Source organism: Daucus carota, chromosome 2 (assembly GCF_001625215.2).
Source record: "Daucus carota subsp. sativus chromosome 2, DH1 v3.0, whole genome shotgun sequence".
NCBI classification, from domain to species: Eukaryota; Viridiplantae; Streptophyta; class Magnoliopsida; order Apiales; family Apiaceae; genus Daucus; species Daucus carota.
The window spans coordinates 30,936,236-30,955,313 of NC_030382.2; the positions used below are offsets into that span (position 1 = coordinate 30,936,236).

The 19,078-nt window shown below is 32.8% G+C and overlaps 2 protein-coding genes across 2 annotated transcripts; one reads left to right on the top strand and one right to left on the bottom strand.

Moving 5' to 3' along the window:
• Nucleotides 1–1,635: 1,635 nt before the first annotated feature.
• On the bottom strand, nt 1,636–7,243 carry LOC108206180 (DET1- and DDB1-associated protein 1). The gene is made up of 4 exons (XM_017376398.2): nt 7,052–7,243; nt 3,409–3,469; nt 2,013–2,074; nt 1,636–1,913 (listed from the first exon to the last, which is right to left on the bottom strand). The coding sequence occupies exons 1-4, from the start codon at nt 7,133–7,135 to the stop codon at nt 1,824–1,826; spliced, it is 297 nt and encodes a 98-aa protein (XP_017231887.1). The 5' UTR covers nt 7,136–7,243; the 3' UTR covers nt 1,636–1,823.
• Nucleotides 7,244–12,552: 5,309 nt separating this feature from the next.
• On the top strand, nt 12,553–14,159 carry LOC108206592 (WRKY transcription factor 22). The gene is made up of 3 exons (XM_017376944.2): nt 12,553–13,064; nt 13,180–13,287; nt 13,615–14,159. The coding sequence occupies exons 1-3, from the start codon at nt 12,727–12,729 to the stop codon at nt 14,087–14,089; spliced, it is 921 nt and encodes a 306-aa protein (XP_017232433.1). The 5' UTR covers nt 12,553–12,726; the 3' UTR covers nt 14,090–14,159.
• The last annotated feature ends 4,919 nt before the right edge of the window (nt 14,160–19,078 follow it).

Sequence of the window (19,078 nt, forward strand, 5' to 3'; positions counted from 1 at the left end):
GGAAAATAGAGAAAAGCAATTGGGGCTTTCCACCGGTGAAAACCGATGGAAGCCCCCTCAAAAATCTTTAATGGAGACTAGGGTTTAGAGAGGGATAAGGGAAGAGAGAGGCGCTTTTTTTTATTCAATACGATTTTTAAAAAATATAACAGAATCATGAGGTATTTCATTGAGATTTCAAATTATGATACAAAACCTGGTGATATTCAATCATGATTTTAAATTTCTTTAAAATCTGAAAGTATTCAACTGGCGATTGTTCGTCACTCTCACTTGTACAGTTACAACGAAAATACATGAAGCAGCTACTTATATTTGTATATATATTATCTTTAAAATATCGTTTAACTATACATTTTTATTAAAATAGACTGAAAATAGGCGATTGCAATTTAGTGTTTGTCGAATCGATCTTTGATGTCGTATGACTTTTTATTTTTAGATTAACATTTTCGTTTCAAAAAAATCATTTGAGATGTTAAATTAAAACTTTAAATACTTTTGTGTTAGTATTCAATCTTATCAATCTTGATATATTCATGTGTTATTTAATAGAATAAATAATGAAATTAATTTTTAGAAGGGGTGGAATAACTACACAATTTATTAACTTTTTTGGACTTAAAATATATTCAATATAGGAACAATAAAATTGTGACTTAATTACCAAAAAAATTATTAAATTTATGTAATTTTTTCATTTTAACCATAAAACTAATTTTGTTGCAGAATAATGCAACTAACTAATATAAAATCTATTTGAAGGAACCCCATTTTAATGAATCTCTAACCAAAATTACATAAGTTTAATAATTTTTTTGTTAATTAAGTCTAAAATTGTATAAATAGAAATTAAGAAGTACATGTTTTTCAAAATTTCAGAAGGATTGTATTGCTCCAACTTTGAAATGAAAATACAATACATGAATATATATCCAACCGAGCAGCTATTTTCTGTTATAATCTACTGTAGCAGCCTTCAACTTCATTTTTTGCAATCCATAGTTTAGGAAAATATTTGTCCTCCGCCACAGTGAGCATAATTCCTAAATACAGTAAAGATTCTGCCAAGTCAACTATAGCTTAAAAGCACTAAAGATTCTATAGTAGAAATACCTTCCTAAATACATTTGAGATGTTTGTCAGCATTCTAGGTTTGTTCGGTTACTTGGAGTATAATCGGTGCAACTTTAGTTTTTTTTTTTTATGTAATACGCATCTATCAGCTCAAGAACCATTCAAATGCATCTCCTCGGATACAGGTTATTAGCTAAGAACTCGGGCAACATGCTATAAATAATAGTATACAAATATTATAAAATTTTTGTGGAAATAACGCACTTCAATATGATCCCTCTTTCGCTAAAATTGTAACCAACCTCGTCATTTTCCAAAATTACACACAATTAAATTATCATATTTAAATAGCATATTGTATTTAAATTAACTTAAATAAAAATAACATAGTCAACTTCACCAATATCTTACAACAAATTTTGCATAATCATTATTTTGACCGACCACACCATATAAATCTAGCACTTGTTTTTCAGATAAATACGGTCTTTGAAGAGGATGCAAGGCAGAGCCGTGGCGTATCAATTTTTCAAGAAAACTAGCATGTCAACTGAGATATATCTATGAAGCCAGACTTTATTGTCAGAAATGTACATGTCTTTCAAGTGAATAACAAATTTACAACAAGCGTAAATGTAAACTTTCAGCTTTTCAAGGCAAACACCTACACTAGGAGGAGGATGACGGTAATGATATATGCAACGGGTACAAGAGAAAGCCCAGATCTTACGAGGATCAAATTAATGTTAGAGGTGACCCTTAGATATAGAAGCCCTAGGATGCTTCCTGACTTGCTCTGGTGATAATTTATCAGAAGCAGCTCTCTTTGATTTTAGCTGCATATATAAAAGCATCAAGCAGATTAAGATTGGGTAGAGTAGTTTAGCATGCATCTACAGTAAACTTATGCAGTGATGTGCTGCCTCCAGACTGACCTTCTCTTCAGCACGCATATAGAAGTGCCTCAGAAGTATATTTTTCTCTTCAGAGGAGATCACTGTCAATAGGGTCCATTCAGGTGTAAATATTATGATGAGGAAAAAACAGTATGAAGAGCACAATACTCATTTATCTTCGAAGAATTAAGCTTTTCAAGACATAAGCATTACAAATTTCAATCCACTTCAAAATAATCATCATAAGCTAACAAAGGGATTTTAGTACATCTACTAATCAATTACTCCCTCCGTCCCCCTGAATAGTATACATTGGGGGACGGGGACGCGGCACGGACTTTAATGCTCCCTTAAAATGTAGTTGTGTAATTTATATTTAAAATTTTCTTTTTCTGAATTAAAGTTTGAATGTTATATTTTTATTCTGAAAAAGAAAATCTCAAAAATAAGTTACGGAATTATATTTTATAAGAGCATTGAAATGCGTGTCGAGCAGTTGAAAAGAAACGTATACAATTAAATGGGACAGAGGGAGTATAAATAACTGAATCACATAGCCAATAGAACTTTTGTGATAGCCCTTAACCATATATTCTAACTTTCAGCAATGAGGGGCAGTTGGATAGCGGGACAAATGAGGTTATCTAGATTCAATGTTAATATGCTCTCCATCTTAGTCAAATATAAATGCTCGCTCAAAAAATTACATTGTCCCCATTTCGAGTAAAAATTGTAAAATTTTATTCTGACTGTGAACTCATTCACATTCTGAAACAGTTACAGTGTTGAGTTTCATGCTTGAAAAGTCTGAAGTTTATGTTGGCTGGTACATTTCAAATCTTTACAAAGCAACAGAACCGGCATGAGAAAGAGAGGAGGTAACAGAGTACTACTGAAAGTGTTTATATCAAAATGGCCGCTTATTACACCTAAATATCTCACTTAACTCACCATTCTCAATGAGAGAACATTTAAACCACTTAAATCACTGTATATATAGCACTCCGTGATGTTTCTATATAAACAATATGGAAAAAGTGACAAAATTGAAACTTTGTTATTTAAATTAATCATTATTTTTATGCTTTATTGGTCAAATAGTTATCCCACAAGTGCTACATCAGCACATAACCTCCATTCTATAATTTTTTTTGGTTTTTTTAAGAAGTTTAACGGAGTATTAGATATGGTGATTTAGTGGTTTAAATGAGCTCCCGCACAGAATGGCAAGTCAAGTGAGATATTTGAGTGCAATTAGTGACCACTTAGATATAAACCCCCATAAAAATATCTCTAGAATACAGCAAAATCAATACCAACAAGAATTTCTATTGGATTCTATGTTACAAGAAAGTTATGATGAAGCAATGTCAACCAAAATAATACACCTAATACAAAAACAACGAAGAAGAAAAAGTAATTTTATCAACAATACCTTGGTCTGGTGGGGGGAGTGTGCGATCATGAGTAGGATGGTAAGTGATAGGCGTCATTTTCTAAGAAAGATATAAAACAAGTAATAAGTGATAAAACCAAATGTACATGCACAGACGCTGAAAAACATGTTTCAAATTTAACAAATCAACAAAGTGATATAAGACCGAGCATAAGCCCTTTTTTAACAAGCAAAAGCCCTTCTGGGAAGGCTTTGTTTTTACAAGTTTATTGGTTGCCTGGTAAGTCATCATTAAGTGGCTAACAAGAAGCTGCATTGCAGTAGCTGACTCCACTAAGGTACTGTTTGGGGTTGCTGTTGCAGACAGTAACAGCAGCTTTTTGCTGAAAAACAGGTGAAAAATTGTTTGGTAAATCTAAAAGCAGCTTTTCTGAACAGCAGCTTTTAGCTGAAAAGCTGCTTTTAGAAAAAGCAGGTCCTCACATGCTTTTGGAAAAAGCTGTTTTCAGCTTTTGCAGAAAGCTGTTACAAATTTCACTATCAAAACTCACCAAATAAATTATTTTTTTATATTATAACTCAATATTTGCAAATATTAGAAAAAATTACCAAACAGTTATCTGATTTCTACAACAACACTTTTTTTACCAGCACTTTTTCTGACAGCACAGCAATTTTTAACAGCACTCCCAAACAGACCCTAATACCCCAAAGTATATTTTTAAACGAAACTGTAACTTAAAACTAATAGGGTAGGATCTAGAAAGCAGGGATACTTCATCTGGGTGAAGAACTGCGTAGGGGATACTTGGGGGTGCGGGGGTGCGGCGGGGTGCGGCGGGATACGCACGGGATACGCCACGTGGCGTATCGGTGGAGGCAGCGATGGGGATACGCGGGGGTGCGGGGATGGGGGTGCGGCAGTGGCACAAATCGTAATTTTTAACAACTTTTTTTTTTTTTTTTTAAAACTTAAAATTAGTTGGTCAAAAGAAAGAAAAGAGGGATCAAAACCTAATTAGACTAATTGAGTACCTGTACGAGAGAGAGCATAGCATCTCCAGCTCAAGTATGTCGATTGGTAAGTGTGTTTTCTGTAATATCTGCTCATGTGTGTCTATAGATTGTGAGTATATATAATTGCTCGTGTGTGTGTGTGTATATTTCTATCTCTAGTAGGATTGATTTAGTTATTCCGCTATTTTGTTCTACTTAAATGCATCTTATGAATTATTTATTTTACACAAACACAGATATATATATATAATATTTTTAATATTTTAATATTTGCCGTATCCCCCCGTACCCGTATCCCCATATTTTGGAATTTGACGAATTCCCGTATCCACGTACTGCGCACCCGCACTCCCGCACCCGCACTCATGCTTCCTAGGGTAGGATATTAAACAAAGGCAGGTCAAAATCTTGTAGTAAAAAGAAAAATAGAGAAAGAAAATGGACAAAAATAACCAGTTCCTACATCGTAATGACATCAAAGAATATATTGCACTTCAATCATTCTCAATTTGTATCTAGCAGTGCAAATCAGAACAAAGTACATGTATCAGTTCTCTACAGCAGGGATGCGTTGGTAAATATTAAGGACTACAGACTACTGTATTTCAAGGCTAAGTTCCACTTGCAGGCTTAATTAGCTAATTCAGAATTCAACAAAAGGTAAGATATGTTAAAAGTCAAGATGCTGATATAGAAACCGATAGACCAAAAAATGGTAGTCACTCCACAGTTTTTCCTTTTTGGGATTATAAATTTTTGCATTGCGCAATTGCTACATACATACATACATAAATATACAGTATATATGTAACAAATACTCAGTATAAACTAGTCTAACTGCTTCAACACAAAGATTTGGTGTTTAATATACTCTTATTACAAATAACCTACTGATGTTTTCAATTTATTCATAATCTAGCTTGCAAGTCTACTACATTCTGAACACCACATTTCTGAACAAACTCTGTGATACATTACATTACAGATACTAGAACCACATTACCAATCCTAAAAGCATTCAACTGCTAAGTTGGTTTTATATGAGAGGCAAATTAACGTTCTTGATTGGCTAACCAAACAATAACAGGACTGTGTTCATGAATGCACAGAGAAAAGGAAGCCTCTGTGTTGGTGTACTTATTTAATTGGGAGTGGGGAGTCTATAAAACATAAACCAGTTAGGACTAGATATGTTACCAATCTAAACATTTGATGATTAAAAAAAATACATGTCGATGATATATACAATTATTATTTTCCTAGTGGGCTAGTGGCAATAGGCTAAGACATTGTAGAAGTTGTGAAATGGCTGGTGACGACTGTACAAGGTACGATGTGGTTTTTAACAAACTGGCGTGGGCGAAAGATGGGATCAGTCTATTTTAGGTTACTGAAATAAGTTCTAATTTATATGTTTTTAGTGAACCTACTGTATTGAGCTAAAGATACACTTAAAATCTATTAGTAGTGCATGAAAAAAGTAATCAAATTAATGCTAACTTCTGACATAAAAACCAGGATACAGAGTGAGATTCAGTTGTTTTAGAACACGCAATCAATTAAAAGACGTCATTGTCCCACTAAGAAATATTAGCATACACAAGATTATGACACTAAAGAGTGATCAGTGAGCACCAAAATGTTAATATTCCTTAAACATTCAAGTTTCCACCGTTGTTGAATGCAGAAAAACTTATGGTTGGCAACAAAATGAGAGCTTATGCTTACAGGAAGAAATCGAATAACACAATCATGAATGATATTCCTAACCAAAAAATTAAAATGGAAAACAAATATAAATACTAAACACGTAGCCGCATCTCGACTACATGTCTAGACTTGCCTCAGAATGTGGTTGTGGCCTTAAAGGATTTGACAGATTTGTCAAAAAATCACATAAGCCCAAGGATCATGCTTACACATAACCTCGAGTCCTCAACAACTCACATCCGGTGTTCCGACATTCATGTGAAAACCCAGCACCTAGGGAATACACATGACTTATCCCGTTAAGTTCAAATCGAACAATGGCAAGGGACACCAAAGTCTTTTGTAGAGCAGGTCCAAGGTCCTCGCCCTACGGATCCCCAGAGCAAAATCAAGCTGGCCTATTGATCCTAACAGTCCACTAAGACCTGCATGATTCCACCAATTTGGTCCAATCTTACTATCATACAGAACCTACGGATTTTACCCTAAAGCTGACCCACAAAATCTACACAACTACTTACATACACAACCCACTTGCAAGAATACATCTAAATGTTCTAATGGCTACAGAAAAACAAAACAATTTGATTTGATCCTCGTACACCGAAGTCTGAGCAATCTCAGACTTCTTCAATCAGCCACAAACTAGTTGAATTTAATACTACAGTTCTTGTTGTTACAGGATAGCTCCAACAACATTTAGCATTGCTACCTCACTTAACTCAAATGCAACTTAAAACAAAACCCTTTAAATTACATTATTCAAATTATACAATTTAAGCTCATAAATCAAAGAACAAACTCAGAAATGAAGTGGGTCATATATAAAATTATACGTCTAATCTGAAAACTAAATTGAATCCACCTCCCCGTATAACAAAGTTGTGAAAAAATCAAGTAGAGAGAGTAGAAAAGCTAGACGAGTAAGAAGAAAAGTGAAGGAGAGAGTTATTACAGAGGGATTAGAAGGATCAGAGGGTCTGAGTTGGCTGAAATTATGGGGGTCGTAGGAGGGCAAGTCGCCGAGATTCGACCCCATCACCTGCTATTCCGCTGAATCCGACACCCGAGATTGTAGATACGTCTACACATCTTACAAACCAAACTTTTAAAAAGGAAACGTACCACTAATCATAGGCATGCTAATCACAGGAACGAGTTTGAGTTGTTTTTTTTTATCGAACCGAGCCAATTTCGTTTGATTTATTATAATTTTTTTAATTTTTAATTTGTATTCGAGTCTGTTAATAAATGAATCTGTTTCGGATAATGTTACGTAATTTAAAAAAAATTCTCAAATTTCTTTACCAAGTGATACGGCAGATTAGTGAAAAATTGTGATCGGGTGATTCATGTATAAAGGGGGTCTCATTATCATTATTATTGGAGTGAATGCAGTCGATCAGAGTTCGACACATAATTTTTTTATATTTTTTTGAAAATGAGAATAAATCTCACAAATAAGAATCGGCAATTCTCCGTGATAATTTTTTCATTCAAGAAAGCTTATTATCTAACCGTCAGACATGCAAGATGACCGGGGAAATTTAGACAATAAAACTTTAATGTCCGAAAAGAAAAACCCGTTTTCTTCCAAGAATCTTGAAAATAAAACAACAGAAACAAGTAGAATATAAGTCGATATATATCAGATTATATATATATTATAAAAATAAAAAAAATATATCCAATAATTAATTATTAATAAAATCACATATATATGCATGTGCTGATTAAAATATTCACACAATTATGATAACTCATAATTGAGACAATTAAACTCTTAATAAAGGAACAATTAATAAAATATTAACGCCCTCAATTACGAGGCACAATATACGCCCTCAATTATGAGGCACAATAAACGCCCTCAATTAAGAGGCACAATTAACGCCTCTATTAAGATGCAATTAACTCCCAAACTGATCCCGGAACGTCGCCGCAACGCTCAGCCACCACCGCTGCGCCATCCCTCACGCACACGACCGCAAAAACATGAAGTCAAATTATCAACCAATTACTCAGCAAGGCACAACTCGGCAGAAATCAACCACGCGGCAACACAATACTACAAATCAAAGCAACTCAGAACAAACATATTATAAAACCAGAACAAAAAAATAGAGTAGCCCAACCATTACAATCATCTGAATATGACACTCGGCTGTGAACCAAACTCAAGGACTCGACTCAAAACTGACTCAGTGAGGAGCATGAACTCGCACAGGACCATCAGGACTCTTAAAACACAAAAACACAACAGGACTGTACCAAATTGCAGCCGAAAACAGAGGAAACAAAATCATACAAAACAAAACTCATCCAACAACAAAGAAGAACAGAGACTCGGTGCTATTGACTCAGACGCGCGACTCAGTAAATTGACTCAGTGAAGACGATGAACTCGAAACAGACTCGGTGCGAAATCAAAACAAACAAAACCAATAAAACAAACTGCTACTCGAACAACAGCAACTCGCCGTGACTCGGTGACTAAACCACCGACTCGCTGTGTGCGCTTCGATTTTGGATTGGGAGATTTGAGAGATTCGGGGAGGGTTAATGATAGTGGACTTTTGATATATTGTTGTGTATGCTATTATAAGTTCGACACATAATTTGAGAAAGAAAATTTGGGATAATTTTTGGGTGTTAGACCATCTCCAATGCAGGCCCAAGTGCCGTATTGGGGTCCGTGAAAGTGATCCTACATTTATTTTGTGCGCTGGAGTTGAGGAGAGACTTGGCCAGGACCCAAGTTGGTGTCCTAGACAAGTGAAGCAGCTTTTTAATTTTTTTTGTTGTTTTGCGTGACTGTGCATGCACAGTACCACCCACCACCCATTGTCTTGTCTATGTTTATTGTTTGGTGAAAGATCAACTTTTCTGTAAAGCTGAAATATAACGTAAATATTAACGTAAATATTTTTTGAAAAACATAACGTTCAAATTTTTTTAACTATAAATACTCAATTCATTCATCAAATTTTTTTCAACTTATTTCTCTTCTGAAAATTGAGCTTATAATTTTTTCCTAAGAGAAACATGAATCCAAATAATTTTTCATCTTCAAACCCACAAAATCCGAACCCACAAAATTCCCAATTCTCGAATACTCAGTATCATATTACATAATATGATTGTCGAAGACGAGAGAGACACATATGCTACCTCATTCGGTCCTCTGCCAACTTATGATAATGCAACAAACGGTTTATCACAACCAAACCTAGAGGAGGAACCTTTTGCCCCTTATGAAAGGTATATCCAAAATAATGTCCGAATTCGTGACAGACAGAAACATCGCCAACTGCAAGCTGATTTAATTGAGCATATCTCACAATTTCATAATAATCATTAATTTATGTAATATGTAATGTTTTCAATTTTATGTTTTTTTTATTCTTGTAATGTGTTTTTTTTATCATGCTTTTCCTTTAATTAATCATGAGTGTTTTTAATTATGTCTTTTGTTTTTTAAATAATCGTTTATCATTTAATTTATTTTGTTATTATTAAGTAAAATACATTTAAGATCTAATGTTAGTTAAATGTAATAGTATATAAAGTTAACAGATGGGGCCGGTTAAAATTGTGGACTCAGGCTTTGCGTTGGAGCAGCTGGGACATGTGAAATGAAAAACTAACTTTTGCTTACTTGGATCCAAAGTGGGACCCAAAAAAACTTGGACATGGGCTTACCACTGGAGATGGTCTTAGGCCCTCGTTATAACTGTATCCTTTATTAATGCCCTAAATATCACGATCTAAAAAATACCGAAAATATTATTTATTAACGCTGTATCGTGTAGCGTTTTAGATTTTTTTACAACACGCTACGTCGTCTAGCGTTCTGTTAGGATTAAAATAACATAACGCTATTTTATGTAGCGTTTGGTTTGGGTTAAAAGAAACAAACGCTACATCGTGTAGCGCTTTGTTAGGGTTAAACAACAAAACGTTACATGATCTAATGTTTTCATCCAAAATTGAAAATTCTAGATTATTTGCCGTTAATAACTGGTATTTAAGAGTTATTTTCCAAATAAATTATTCTGGGTATTACTTCTGCTTCTATGAGATTTGAGACTATTTTTCCATTTTTTGGGGATACCTAGCCTTTTTCATTTGTTTCAAGTCGAGTCGTGTTAAACGATAATTTCCTTAATTTTTTCCGTCGCCTTTTTAAAATCTAAAATCCAAAATATATTTGAACAAAAGATACAAAACTTACATAAGTTTTCAGAAACAAATCCTCATATTTATTAATTTTTATTAAAAATCTGCTAGCTATATACTGAAACTCTTATATTTGTCATCCTTCATTTTAAATTTCCCAGCCTATTTGGAAGCCCTACTAGAGTTGTTGCAGTGCGGGCGGTGCGGGTTTTTTCCTAAATCGTAACCACACCGCGTAATATAAAAACCGCGTAAACCACATCACAAAATTGTGGTGCGGCGTCGTGCGATTCGTGAGGTTTGTGTGGTTTATACATTCAAAAAATTTATACTTTTGAATGACAATATAAATATACTTTTGAACTATATGTATTTAAAAATAAATTTTAATATATATATATATATATATATATATGTTAACAAATTTAGAGTTACAATACTAATCAAAAGAAAGATAAACTAGCTAAGATATAAGTATGATAATGATTAAGATGAAAAGATTTCAACACTAACAAATTATTTATTGAAAACGGATAATTATAATATTTTATTTGCCGTATTAGAATTAAGTAACTAACATTAATTTATATTGTAAAATTATTAAAATTAAGTTGAGTAATTTAAACATATATACACACATTGAAGATAACATCATAATAAATAATCTATCTATATAATATAAATATTTATAATTATATGTGTTATATTTTAATATATTAGAAAATAGCGGTGCGGTGCGGTGCGATTTGAACCGCGCTTGTATAATGTCAAACCGCAACCTGCAACGCACCGCGCGTTTGTAAAAATTTCAATTCACAACCGCACTACGAAAAAGAAAAACCGCATTTTGTGGTGTGGTGTGGAGCGGTGCGGGCGGTTTTATGAACACCCCTGCCCTCTAGGATCATCAATTATTAATTCATCATTTTCAGGAATAGAAGCCAAATGATGATGAGCATCATTTGTCAGAATTTGCTTTTGCTTCCGCAACAGAATTTGAGATTTACTTAGAAATTTTCACACCTTCAGAAATTTGAATTGACTGCTTGGTTTGGGCTTGATCTTTAAAAGTAGAGATCATAGCAATGTCCTCTTTTGAGTTTTTCAGCTTTCATCATGGTCAGTATTATTATCATTTTTTTTGGATTAACACGTTTTAATAATTTTTTGGCTTAGAGTCTACTGTCTATATATATTCGGGTTAATAATTAAGTCAGTCACCAAAGTGCGCTCAATTTATCAAGTTGGTCACTAAAATCAAAACGGTCTCAAATTAATCATTTAATTCTGTTACAGGTATCTCAAAATATGAGTTCAGAAAATAAAAATATTATTTAAAGAAATTTATATATTGTTCTTGAATTTTACTACAACTAAGTACAATATTATGACTTCTAAGACTTATGATAATATATTTAGATTTACCAAATTAATATACTATTTTTTTATTATATAATTATTTTTTTGTTTTAATTAAAATAAATAATAAATAAATTTGATAAAATTTAAATATATTATCATAAACACTAGAAGTCATAATCCTATACCTAGTTGTGATTACATTCAAGAATAACGTATAAATCTCTATAAATAGAATAATGAAGAACTATCATGACTCATAGATCGTACACACTCGCTTCAACACACATAGGTCGACTAATAAAATCCGTTCATTGCAAGGGCTAAACCTAAGGCCTGTATTCGAGTTTTTTTTTATGAGAGAAAGCAAATGAACGAAAGTGAAAGCAAATGTGTTATCACTTTTATCTCATTTTTGGAGTGAAATTATGTTATAATTTCATCTATTTTGACTTGCTTTCTTCTCTTTAAAAAACTCGATAGCACAATAAGAGAGAAAGTTATATGACTTTACTTATTTTTCACTTGCTTTCTTCTCTATTTATAACTCGGGAGTAGAGCGTAAATCGGGTTATGGCTAGGGGAAGAAGAAGAGAGAATCGATAGTCAAGAATTTGGCTCAATTCCCCGCCTTGGACTTTTCCCGAATTTATCCTTTGCTTTTAATTATATTAGATAAAAACCTTTGAGTGACGCCGTCGGTGCTAAACAAAGCAAACTTTTGGCATTTATATCCATTAGTCACGCACACTACGTAGTCATCACTCCTCCCTTGGTCAAATACTAGAAAAACAAAACAACCAAACTCGGTAAAACTGAATGCGCGTTGGCCTTTGACATTTTAACAAAGTCAATCCCATATCCTCGAAAACACCTAAATCTCCCAGCCCCCATGTGAAGACGCAAGTTGGTTCACACATTGCGGCCTATCTCGATACACACGCAACACACACAAACTCACACATGACACACCTTTATATAACTCACATTACTTTCTTTCATTTCTTCATAAACTCTTTCTTTATTTACACATACAAACAAGTCTGCTAAAGTTTCAGAGCTCATCTTATTGTGTACAAAGCCAGCTTTGTGATGGGTGAATTTGCTAGCATGGAAGAAGATTGGGGCCTTGAAGCTATAGTTAGAAGTTTCACTGATGATCATTTGATGAACATGTCTTCTTCTTTCGATGATTTCCTTTATGATTTTCCTCATTTGTATGAGGCCACAAGTCATGATACCAATGAAGATACACTTCTTTCGTTTGATCAAATTTACGAGCCCGCGGTTGAGGAAACGGCCTTTTCCTCAGAGGCATCCTTTCCTAGTTCCTCAAGTTGTTCCTCTAAAGGGAAAGATTTGGAAGTGGAATTTGAAGAAACAGAGACAAAGAAGAATGCCAGAAGTAACGCGGTTAAATACAAAAAGAAGTGAGTTTTAGTGTTTTTATTTATTTATCGATTTGTTTAGTAGCTGATTCGTTAGATTTGTACTTACAATCACACTTGACTGATATGTTCAATTGTGTTTTTTTGTCTTGTTCAGAAAGAATCAACACAAGAGAGTGGTGCTTCAGCCTGAAGGCCAAGCTGCTGATTGCTGGGCTTGGCGTAAATACGGTCAGAAACCTATCAAGGGTTCACCTTATCCAAGGTAAACAAATATAACTCCAAGTGTTTTTCAGACTAAAAGTAAAGGATTGCAGTAGATCCGCAAAGGACATCTGTCTTGAGCATGTAATTAATCAACGGATTTTCTAGTGTGCGCCATTAGCACACACGGACATCCACTTTTTAGTTAGGTGTTGAATTTCTATTTACTCCAATCCTATTAGTAATAATGATGGCCTCCTACATACACAAAAATCTACGCCAATCAAAATAGTCCACCTAAGATAAAAGTATTGTTAATGTGTGCCCATGAGCACACAGTAGAAAGACCCGTTAACTAATATGTATGAAATTCATGATTGAATTGCAGGAGTTATTACAAATGCAGCAGTTCAAAAGGATGTTTAGCAAGAAAGCAAGTAGAACAAAGCTGCACTGACCCAGGAATGTTTATCATAACATATAACTCAGCCGAACACAACCACGCCAAACCAACTCGCAGAAGTTCCCTGGCTGGTACAAACCGCCACAAGTTCACCGCCCTCAAAACTTCTTCCTCTGACCAGGACAGCTCCGTGACACCTCCTAAAGATACTCCTACTGCCTCTCCAACAACCCCGTTATGGTCATCCAAAATGTTCCATCAGCAGCCACTGAAGAATGAGAAAGATATTGATTCCGTGATTGATGAAAAAAGCGGTACCAGTGAATCTAGCAACGAAAATGAATACATTGTCTCTGATGATATAATGTTGAATGATGATTTTTTTGTAGGATTAGAGGATTTAGATAGGTTGATTTCAGAATCAGGTTTCTACAGTTTTCCCTCCCAAACCAATAGTTAACATCTGATCAAGTGATAATCAGACTAGATACATTTTTTGCGACCCGCTTAAATTATTTTTCTTCTTTGCATCTTTTTTTACCTTAAAATGATTATTAGGGAGATCACTAAATTCATGCCTATACTCGATCATATTGTGATTACGATAAACCAGCCATATTTGGTTAGAATTATAATTTTTTTTCTACTTTTCAAGCCATACTGCGACTCGACCTGTTATTAGAGCATCTCCAATGGTTGGCACCCTTCAAGGGATACTAATTTTGACACATCAGTCAAAATATTATTTTTTATATTCACACTCTTCCAAATCATTTTTAGCATCCTTCTTTCAAAATACACTCCAATGGTTGGCACTCCAAGATGCCAACTTTATTAATAGAAAATTAATATTTTATGTATTATTGAGACCAAAAATCTATATTTTATGTATTATTGGGACCACAAAAGAAGTTGTCACCCTACTTTATGGGTTGCCAACTTTTGACACTCTAAAGCCAACTCATTTGGCACCCTAATAGCACTCCAACATCTCCAATGAGGGTGCCAATGAGAGTGCCGGTCCATGGCATTGGCACCCCTCATCAGAGATGCTCAGTGAGAGCTATCCACTCTTAATATAAGTTTGATGGAACATGTACATGTATTTCTACCCAAGCCAAATGAATACATGGAGGTGAATAATTAGGCTGCCAGACTTTTCCTACAGTGTATAAACATAAGAAAACATCCGGTAAAAAAACCAAAACATATTACATTAAAGAAGTGCATCCTATCAAATACCAACATGCCCTAAGTTAGGCATTGGCGTCCTGCAGTTCCCAGAAAGAATTAGGAATACCGTTAGGCAAGTTTGTTTCTCATTATCCACTTATAATGGGACAATTCATACTCAATACAAATACAGCTTAGTGGGATCCTCCGCCTTATCAATAGACCGTTTTTTATTATTTGACGCTTTAATTTTTTACACATATTTTTAAATATTTTGAGCGGGTAGTTAAAATTATTATTTTTTAAATTATTTTTTCTGAAGAAAAATATATAATTAAAATTCTAATTCACAAAAAAAAATCAAAAATAATATTTTTAACTACCCATTCAAAACACTTAAAAATATGTGCCAATCAAAACGTCAAATAATAAAAAAAAAGAGTAATATTTACTGTGGTCCTCTGTTCTATCATTCTAATAGTTCAAACGTGCATTCACTTTGATCGAAATTTGGGGAAAGGTCGGAGAAAATGCATATAATTTTTCTTTCTTTCATCAATTTATTATAAACTATTTTAATAAGTTAATAAAAGAAATCTAACTCACATATTTTTCAAGAAATGTTTCATGTCATTTATTCACCACTTATCCAATAATGATCACTGTAGAGAATTTAGACTCATTCATGCTCGTTCACAATATTATTATACATCTTCGTTCTTTCTTAAAATTTTAATAATTTTTCACTCCAATTCATCGAAGGGGTCATTTGTTTGCTTCTGATTATTGCTTAAAGTTAAAGAGTAATGCGAACCGCATCAGCCATTCAGCTTATTTGTTCCCAGATTTTATGTAAGCATCATGAGTCAGATAAGGCTGAATGATTTAGTTTTGAATCTGTAGCTTAATGATTCAGCAGCAACTGTGTGCATATAATCGTGCACGTATAAATAACTTGTCTTATTTTTTCTAACCTTTATCCAATTATTTTTGAATATTTATATTAATGTATGCTTGCAAAAGAATGTTATTATATTTAAATAAACCCAAGCATAAAAAAAAAAAATTAGACGTGGAGTTCTGTATAAATTTTCGAAGTCTGATATGGTTTATAATATTATAATATCAAATGTTAAATTTAGTGTAGTTAAATTTTTTGGCTTAAAGCTAATTAAAATATAATATTGTTAAATTTTAGAATATTTTATGTTAAACAAATTTATTTTTTAATAAGATTATTGTAAATTGATTCATTCAGATGTTTCAAAATTATTTGTCAAATGATATTATTGATTCCGAATTCAGATAACTTATCAGATCTCATTCAGATAGGATAATGAATCAGGTATTTTTAATTCAGATTTGCCAAATGACCCATAAATAAACACAACCTTACATTCAAATGAACACAAAAGGGCACTATATTGGAAATTTTCTATGCAAAGTTTTGCCTACAAGATGCTGCTAAAGCAATAGAGAGAGGGAGGAAGGGAGATAACGAAATATCTTGAAATTTTATTTTTGTATTTCAAAGAACTAAAGAGAGATATTGATATTATATTTGTTCAACTTAAAGAAAAGATGATCGTACTCAACTATGTAAGACTATGAATATCTGTTAAAATATAGTGATCCTAGTAAAAAATCTTTCCCAGACACATTGAGAATTTAGGTGAATTGATCAAATAACATGATATCATAGTCTAAACAACATATTATATTTTCTTATGTCTGGTAAAAACTAGTATCATGCACATTCCTTTGGCTTCTAATTTATGCAAATAATTGTCTTCTGATTGTTTTTTCCAATACTCCAGAGATGTCTAATTATTTTTCAATATTCAAGAGATGTGTGAGCATAAATGGCATCAGGGACGAAGCTACATAGGGGCCAGAAGGGGCCATGGCCCCCCTAGGTTTCCATAATATTGTAATTTTTATTATATAATTTTGAAAAAAATTGTATTTTATCTATATATTTATATAAATATAAAAATTTGGCCCCCCTCAAAAAATATTTGTTCGCTTCTAAAAAGTATTTAACATTATAAAATAAAGTTTTAATTCTTAGATTTTTCTAATTTATTGTATTAGACCAAATTTAAAAATAAAAATAAACAAAAATATGGATATATATACAATTATACTAATTTAAAAGGAAAGATCGTAAAATGTGATATGTGATAAATATAAATGTCAATATGGTTCTTCTTTAAAAATAAGAATCTTTGGTGGAGGTCTTATCCAAAAAACTTATACCTCACTTCACTTCTTCATTTTCATAGAATAGTTAGTCCTCGTGCATTATAAATTTATTATTTAATATTAATATTGATCTACTCATCTTCAATTTAAATTCATCATCCAGGTAATATTTTTACTTATTTAAATTATAACTTGTCGTCTTCTAAATAAGTATAATATTTTTTTTAAGTATAATAAACATTTTTTTTGAAAAGGAGTAAGTATAATAAACATAATATTTAGTTTTTGAAATATTGTCAAAATACAATTTCATATAATGTGTGTTACTTGCTAATTAAAGATTACTATAACCTAGAGTTATTATGATGAGTTTCTTGACCATTTATACTTAAATATATTTAAAGAGAAATAGCTAAATATTTTTGTTAACACTATTATAAATTTGATTTCCTGATTTAAAAGAACGCAAAGCTCTACTATAATTTTTTTACTAGTATTTTTGTATTTATTTTATAATGAATATTTTACAGTGCTGATGAAAAATTTTACTGTATCGAAGAAAAAAAATTTTGGCCCCCCTTACAGACGTTTGCTGGCTTCGTCCCTGAATGGCATGCTTCAAATTCTTCAAATAATCAAGTCAAATAATTTGTCTTGGCTTCCAGATTATTCTGCACTTTTCAGATCAACTCATGTGACACTTATCTTATTATTTTGAGTAGGTGATATCGACTACTAAATTTTAAATAGTCATTGATGTAGATTTCATTTAATAATATCATAATAATATGTGGGTATACAAATAAAAGACAAATATATTTATTATGTTTATTTATTAGGCTAATTAAGTGATTTAAAATAAAGAACCCATAAAATATCTTATTTAGTATGAGTTTTGTAATGTGTAATACCAATCGTAAGTCTTATCAAAGTTAATGGTGGTCTGAAATAGCTACTATATAAGAAACAATATAGGATTTTGGCCTCTAATACTGTTCCAACCTCCATTCCTCTATTCCCCCAGTTTGAACGAGATACAATAAGAGGTGAATAAATATATAGAAGATCCAGTCTCACAATCCAGGTTAATATCTAAACTCTTAAATCAAGCACACTTTTGTTCTACAGTTTTATCCTAACCTTGATAATATGGCATAACATTATCCTTGGTTGTACATATTTCAAAACTAAGAGTTGAGAGACTTGTGTCACATGAAATACTTGAACCCCTCGATTATACAGACCTTAATGTTTGTATTTATTGTATCAAGGGAAAATAGACAAATATAAGGAAATTTAGTGCCAATAGGAGTGCTAAGGACTAACATTTGATACATGCTTAATATAAGTGGTCCATTTTTTAAAGCTTCTTGGAATGATCATCAATATTTTATCACTTTTATAGATGACTAATCTAATTATGGGTACTTGTATTTAATTCATGAAAAATCACAGTCCTTGGATGTGTTTAAGGTCTTCAAAGCTAAAGTTCAAAAACAGCTCGGCAAGATGATTAAAGTTGTGAGATCTAATCGTGGAGGTGAAATGGTCGATAAGACAGATCTGGTGAACAACATCATGGACGTTTTACAAAATTCCTAGAGAAATACAAAATTGTCCAACTGTATACAATGCGTAGGCAATCACACATGGATGGCGTTGTTGAAACACCATTCATCTATTAGAGTCTTGATTTCAACAATATCTGAATTCTTCACCTTGTTACACTCCCTTCACAAATCATCTGACATCTTTTATTATCATTACATTAAAATTCACAACTCTTCTTTATGCTATACTATAGTCCTCGACAACTTTTCTAAATTCATCGATTGAAATAAACCTCGTCCATGGACTAAATTTTATGCCACAACTCTTCTTGGCAGAGTTTAAAAATAGATGGTCTTTTTACCTTTTCCTTACATGTGTTGGCCTTATTTAACCTTTCTTACATGTTTTATTATCACTTGAGAATGATACATACCTCATGTTATCAATCGATGAATCAAAGTCTTCATTCACATATTGGTCTTGAATAATGCTCCCCTTCTCCATTATAGACAACTCCCCC

Coding starts and splice junctions, on each gene's coding strand:
- LOC108206180 (XM_017376398.2), bottom strand. CDS start 7,135: ATGGGGTCGAATCTCGGCGACTTGCCCTCCTACGACCCCCATAATTTC. Junction 3,470..7,051: donor CTGATCCTTCTAATCCCTCT/GTAATAACTCTC, acceptor TATCTTTCTTAG/AAAATGACGCCTATCACTTA. Junction 2,075..3,408: donor ACTCCCCCCACCAGACCAAG/GTATTGTTGATA, acceptor CCCTATTGACAG/TGATCTCCTCTGAAGAGAAA.
- LOC108206592 (XM_017376944.2), top strand. CDS start 12,727: ATGGGTGAATTTGCTAGCATGGAAGAAGATTGGGGCCTTGAAGCTATA. Junction 13,065..13,179: donor GCGGTTAAATACAAAAAGAA/GTGAGTTTTAGT, acceptor TGTCTTGTTCAG/AAAGAATCAACACAAGAGAG. Junction 13,288..13,614: donor AAGGGTTCACCTTATCCAAG/GTAAACAAATAT, acceptor ATTGAATTGCAG/GAGTTATTACAAATGCAGCA.